Consider the following 6045-nt stretch of genomic DNA (forward strand, 5'->3'; position numbering starts at 1 on the left):
CCGTTTCTTTTGTAACTGTGGTCCCAGCTGCCTTCAGTTGATTCATCAGTTCCCCCCTTGTGGTTTTGGGATGATTCCTCACCGTTCGCATGATCAGGGACACCCCACGAGGCGAGATCTTGTGTGGAGGCCCAGACCGAGGGATGTTGGCGGTGGTGTGGTGCTTCTTCCATTTCCTGATAACTGCACCGACAGTTGATCTTTTCTCTCCAAGTTGCTTTCCGATTCTCTTGTAGCCCATCCCAGCCTTGTGCAGATCAACAATCTTGTCCCTGATGTCCGTAGAAAGCTCTTTGGTCTTGCCCATGGTGGTGATGTTGGATGCTGGTTGTTTGGGTGTTGACAGGTGTCTTTTATACAGGTAACGAGGTGAGGCAGGTGTATTTCATGTAGATAATTGGTTGGGATTGGGGCTGTGTCTTAAAGAAAGACTAACTGGCTTGTAGGAGCCAGAATACTTGCTGTTTGGTAGGGGGTCATATACTTGTTTTTCCTCATCAGATGGTTATCAATTTTAATAAATTCATATGATGTGATTTTCTGGAATTTTCTTTGGGATTCTGTCTTTCACTGTTAGAATGTACATATGATTAAAATTGTAGATTGTTGCATTCTTTGTAAGTGGGCAAACCTGCAAAATCAGCAAGGGGTCAAATACTTATTTCCCCCACTGTAAACAACTAATCAATTAATCAAGAAAGTAATAAACAATAAAAAAAATTGTTAGTTGCAGCCCTAATGATCAATAGGAGGCAATCTATATTTACAACAAGAAATCAACATGGCGATGACCAGCATATTTCCTGCAAATTCTTGTACTCCACTGCAACAAAGAACTTTGCTGTCAGCAGACTATTAAACGGCTGTATATCTGCTAGCCACCAAAGTTTCTTTGTCTGTTTTATTTTGTTCCCAAAAAATCTAAACTCTAGGCATGGAATATAAAGTTTCCCACATTAAAACAAGTTATTTGCCTTTTGTACAGCAGTGTAAAATATAGCCGACACATAGGGGACGCCTCCCTTGACTATTTACAAGATTAGTGTTTTTAGAGGGTAACTGCCAACATTTCCACACCACTAAGGCAGACAGTTTTTCTTTTGCTGCGTGGAGTTTTTATCTCTTAAAGAAAACACACACACTAAAAGAACCAAAACTGGTGCCGTAAAGCTTGGTTCATTAAGACATTAAGTACAATCTATATGAAATGTATTATGTAGCAGTGTTTTATTCTTTTGTTTTATTCTCGATGTGTATACATACAATCAAACTGCTATCTGGAAAATGTGTAATGTCTACTGTTGGTTTCCAGCATAATAAAAAAATCCCTAGCTATCAGATTTGTTTCTATTAATGAGGACAAAAATTTCAATAGCTGCTGAAAATTTAATTTACATTCAATTAGACTAACACAATGTAGAGAAAAGTAGCATTAACCTGCAGTGTATGTGTGACTGTCGTAGTGCAGGCTTCCTCTGGCGACAGGTTGGCTTCCAAACAGAGGATCGCAGTGAAGGTTGTGGCAGAGTTTTTCTAGGAAGCGGAGGACGTAGGTGACACTGCTGACTGTGGGCAAGGTCAGGGTGTGCTGCTGCTGGTCAAAGTAGGCTAGATAGGGCAAATGGGCAAATGACAGAGGATCAAATTCTGCTATAGGAGGTTTACAGTCTTTTGTTTAACATGGAAAAGAGTAAAACCTGTTCACTAATGTGAGGGTGAGCTTTATACAAAGGTTTTTAGACCTCAGATGTTATGTAACAATTACAACAGAATAGAATTATATATATATATATATATATTTTTTTTTATTTGATACCAGCACTACATTCTGATGTAATGGAAGATAAGTAAACAAATATAAGCATAATTCCCACCTGAAATGACTTCACCTCCTTGTCCAGACTTGAGACAGGAAAAGACTGTGCCCTGGTTGTGGGCTGAGTCCACACAAGCTTGAACACACTGCTGAAGCACTGAAGAGGCCCGGCCTGGCCCAAAGTGGTCAGGGAGCTGCTGAATACGCCGCAGGTCCAAATGGGGTCCCACCTTGCCGTATTTGTTTAGGTACACACAAACTAGGGGGCAAAACAACAAGAAGAGTCAATACTGAAGGTTATATGCCTTCTCTCATCCACCAAAATGTAATTTTGATTTATTTAAAGGACCACTAGGCTGATTTTAAACGTTGATGGCATGTTAACCACTGTTTGTCAGATCCTGTTGCAAACACAACATATAATGTTGTGATACTGTGTGAGTGACAGCATGACAGATTGAGTCTTACACCGGCACTGAACATCCCAGAAAGGTATACCTATCAATAATAATATACAGTAGGTCTAGGTCTGTGGATATCGTGTACCTGTGGGAGCCTGGAGTGCAGAGTTGGGGATGGTGGCATTGTCTAGAGGAACAGTACTGGTGTCAGGCTCTGGGGTGCTGCTGGTGGGAGACGTGGGAACTGGATTAGGTACCACCCTTGGTTTTCTCTGGATACAAACACACACATTCGGACATTTTATAGCATTTGTTTCTTTAATGGTTTATTAACACCCCAACATTTGATGGGAACAGTTCACATTATAGCATCAAATGTGACTCTTATGTTGCACTTTTATTCTTCTTTCTTGAACTTATAAAACAAAGTGCCTTCCGCAAAATGTAGCATGGTACAACATCAGAAAACAAAACGATCAAAAAGAACATTCATGACTCTGCCACGTATTTCCATTAATCTATCTTCAGTACATTATTAGGACTTGAGTGCAGTTACCTGCTTTGCCAGCATACAAACTGGATGCTGTCAATAGTTGTTGTGGACAACCACTGTGTTTTTGTAACTGATTGTGCCTTTGAAATGTAAACCAGCTCAATCTGCCTAAGTTGAAAAACATCAACAAACAGGGGGGCATTTATTCAGAAATGTTTTCAATCTGCTTAGTATTTTGAAACAAATTCTCCTGAGGTCTAGTCCAGTCTGACTGGTCAGAAAGGTAATAATAACAGAAACAGGATGTGGCAGAGTTGAAATAAATCTTAACATCAAAACAGCCTGTTATTGTATGTACGTATGTATTATTATGTGTTCTACCCAATAAGCACTATGGAGTCAAATGCTACAATGTGATACTCTGTTGTTCAGTGATATCTGTGTTAATGTGTATGTACTGGACGGCTACCTTGCTGCCAGGCTTTGGCCCTCTTTTCTTTGGGATCTTGATGGGTTCTGCCTGAGTCTGGGCCTGCTGCAGAGCTATCCTCTGTGCCCAGTTGGCAGGCAGTCTGCCCCTGGTTCGCCCTGGACCGGTCACTGGCCGCCCTGGACCTGTCACTGGCCGCCCTGGGCCAGCCATGGCATCTTCCAGCCAGCCAGCTCTCTTTGCCCAACCCAACTTCAATCACAGAGAAAATGAGACACAGAGTCAAGTGGGAGTCTTCATTCTGTGATACTCTACAATGACAATGCTCCTCCATCAAAAAACAAGATGTGTTCCAAGGTCAAAATGTTGCAACCAAAGCTTGCAAAACAACTGTGTGCAAACATGTGCCCAGTGTGTCACAGAAAACCCTAATTTGGAGATGTGAGTCACAGTTCAACTAATTTAATTTCACCACCAATAGTATTTAGCTATGCAGATACAGTAGTTTGGTTTTGTCCCCTGGTTTTGAGATATCTGCTTCTGAGATTTCTGCCGCCATCCCAATACAATGAAGATAAATGGAACCCTGTCTGTGGTGCTCACAGCAGTGAAAAATTCATTGGCAACATGTTTCGAAATTTTTCTGGATAATGCACAGACCACACTGTGGACAGACTTAGTCCCTTTAGAACCAAATAAATAGTCTAAGGTTCACCTACAGTGTATGGTAGAACAGGCATAAATCACAGATATTGTGAAATCTAGGAAAATATAACCACAACTATCTGCATGGCCATCTCTAAACCACTTCATGCCCACCTTACTGCCAGGCTTGGGCCCTCGTTTCTTGGGGATCTTGATGGGCTCCAGGCCTTTGGCTAGCTGGATGCTCTGTGGTCCCAACGCTGAGCCCTTCTGACTCCAGGGCCCCGTCACCTTGGTTTTCCTGCGGCCTGGCTTGCGTCCTCTCTGACCTGGAGGTCTGCCCACGGTGGGGGTGGGGTGCATGGCTGGGCTCTCTACACTCCCATCTGTCAATGCCCCAAGGCTCTTAGGCAACACTACTGCATGGACAAAGATGGGCAGACACACAAGAAAAGGGCACTTGCGTAAAAAGCTGTGGCATGACAGCAAAAAAGAACTAATTAAGAATTATAGCTCCAGGTTCCCCATTTAATCACAGACGGGACATAGATATGTAACAAAGTTTGAACTGTTAGAGTAGTTATTTTCTTATTAATTGCATTTGTGAAAAATATTTCTTCACCAATGTGAGTATTCAATCTGAAATCTAGACTACGTTATTTATGTGGTTATGTGATGTGAATCACAGCAGAATGAGTCATGTACCCAACTTCACGCTGCACTGTTAGCTGCAATGTCCCCGTTTGACTATAGTTGCAGCCAACCAAGGAAAAAGTTGTGTCATACACGCACATTTCACCCTCTCATTGCATGTGAGTCATCAGGTATTACCATCACTCACCAAAGCTACAAATACCTTTCTCAAATGCTGAACAGAAAGTAGTATACCACTTCATTTTCACAAAATAGAGCATCAAAAACCCTTCCATTTGTTCAATGCTGATCTAAGTCCAGAATGTTTATAATACACGACCTCGACCTTCTCCCAGCAGCACATTAGCAGAGAAGGTCATACATTCTCAGCAGTGAAACATTTTTCTTCACTTGAACTTCCTTCCTCAGTTATGAGCCTGAACACACCATATTACATCTCTCAGTCTGAAGTGCGCTTGACAGTGAGAACGTAAACAGGCAGAGAAAAGCAAAGAGGGTGGGAGGTTACATCAAGAAGTTATCTGTACCTTTTCGCTTCATAAGACTACTCATTCTGTAATTTTAGCCTTTCAGTGAACTCAAAAGGGTTTAGTTGGCTTTTTTCTGCATATAAATAAGGTCACAGAACTCAAGACTCCTGGGAAATTCACTGTATTAACAAATTAGAGACCAATGTAAAGCTTGAATAAGGATTTAATGAATAAAAACACAGGAAAGCACCATTGGGCAAGTAAGAGTTTGCAGTAGTGAGGTAATAATTTACTCTATTTTCTTACTCTTGATGTGCTATCACTTTGCACTTTACTGAACATTCTACTAGAATCTGAAGGCCGACTGAGCGAGCTCAAACAACTGGGTGTGTGTCCCACCCACTGAAACCAACCTTTTGTCTTGGTAATCCGGAGGGCGATCTCAGCTGGGTGTAATCAGTCTGAATGCACCTGTATGCAATTAGACTCACACTACTTCACTGAAACCTATAACTGAAGCGTCACCGTCGGCTCCTTCTGTGAAGACCTACTTGGGTAAAGACCAGCAAGTCTTCCTGTGCAAGGCTACCAAGCAAGGCCACCTACAAGAGTAGCTTCTTGCCTTTTCTGAAGCACACCTACTCACCTAAAGCTGCAACTACACTCAGGCCATGTGCTACCATACTATTCCTCTTGTTTCCAGTGCACTCAAGAGGTATCGTGCCATTAGGCACAGAAATAAGGCACTCCTCAAGCCTTTAAAACAGACACCGCCCACATCTGTTTACTTCTGTCGGGTCATGGAACTGCCAGTCTGCAGTCAACAAAGCTGACTTTATCATTACTTATGCTAACGCATTATCTTTTGGGCTACTGGCACTCACTGAGACCTGGATCAAACCAGAAAATACCACTACACTATGCCTCCTTCGAAATATCATGCTGTCTTGGTGTCCACTCCGGTAAAGGTCTCTGTGATTGTCATCTACCGTCCACCGGGACAAGTGGGTAACTTTGTGGACGAGCTAGACACACTGCTGTCTTCAATCCCAGATCATGACTGCCCATTACTTGTCCTCGGTGACATGAACATTCACTTGGACAAATCAAACTCAACAGACTTTCTGTCTCTGATT

General features: G+C 42.2%; 1 protein-coding gene across 1 annotated transcript; it reads right to left on the reverse strand.

Annotated features, from left to right (window-relative positions):
- Positions 1 to 1437: 1437 nt before the first annotated feature.
- On the reverse strand, positions 1438 to 5006 carry LOC123965467 (polycomb protein SCMH1; the record flags this gene model as incomplete). Its single annotated transcript, XM_046041989.1, is given in 6 exon segments — positions 1438 to 1608; positions 1875 to 2075; positions 2363 to 2489; positions 3180 to 3392; positions 3960 to 4204; positions 4967 to 5006. Coding segments are annotated over 6 exon segments (982 nt in total), but the record flags the coding sequence as incomplete, so codon positions are not given.
- Positions 5007 to 6045: the final 1039 nt, after the last annotated feature.

Source organism: Micropterus dolomieu, unplaced genomic scaffold (assembly GCF_021292245.1).
Source record: "Micropterus dolomieu isolate WLL.071019.BEF.003 ecotype Adirondacks unplaced genomic scaffold, ASM2129224v1 contig_9776, whole genome shotgun sequence".
In the NCBI taxonomy this organism is placed as follows: Eukaryota; Metazoa; Chordata; class Actinopteri; order Centrarchiformes; family Centrarchidae; genus Micropterus; species Micropterus dolomieu.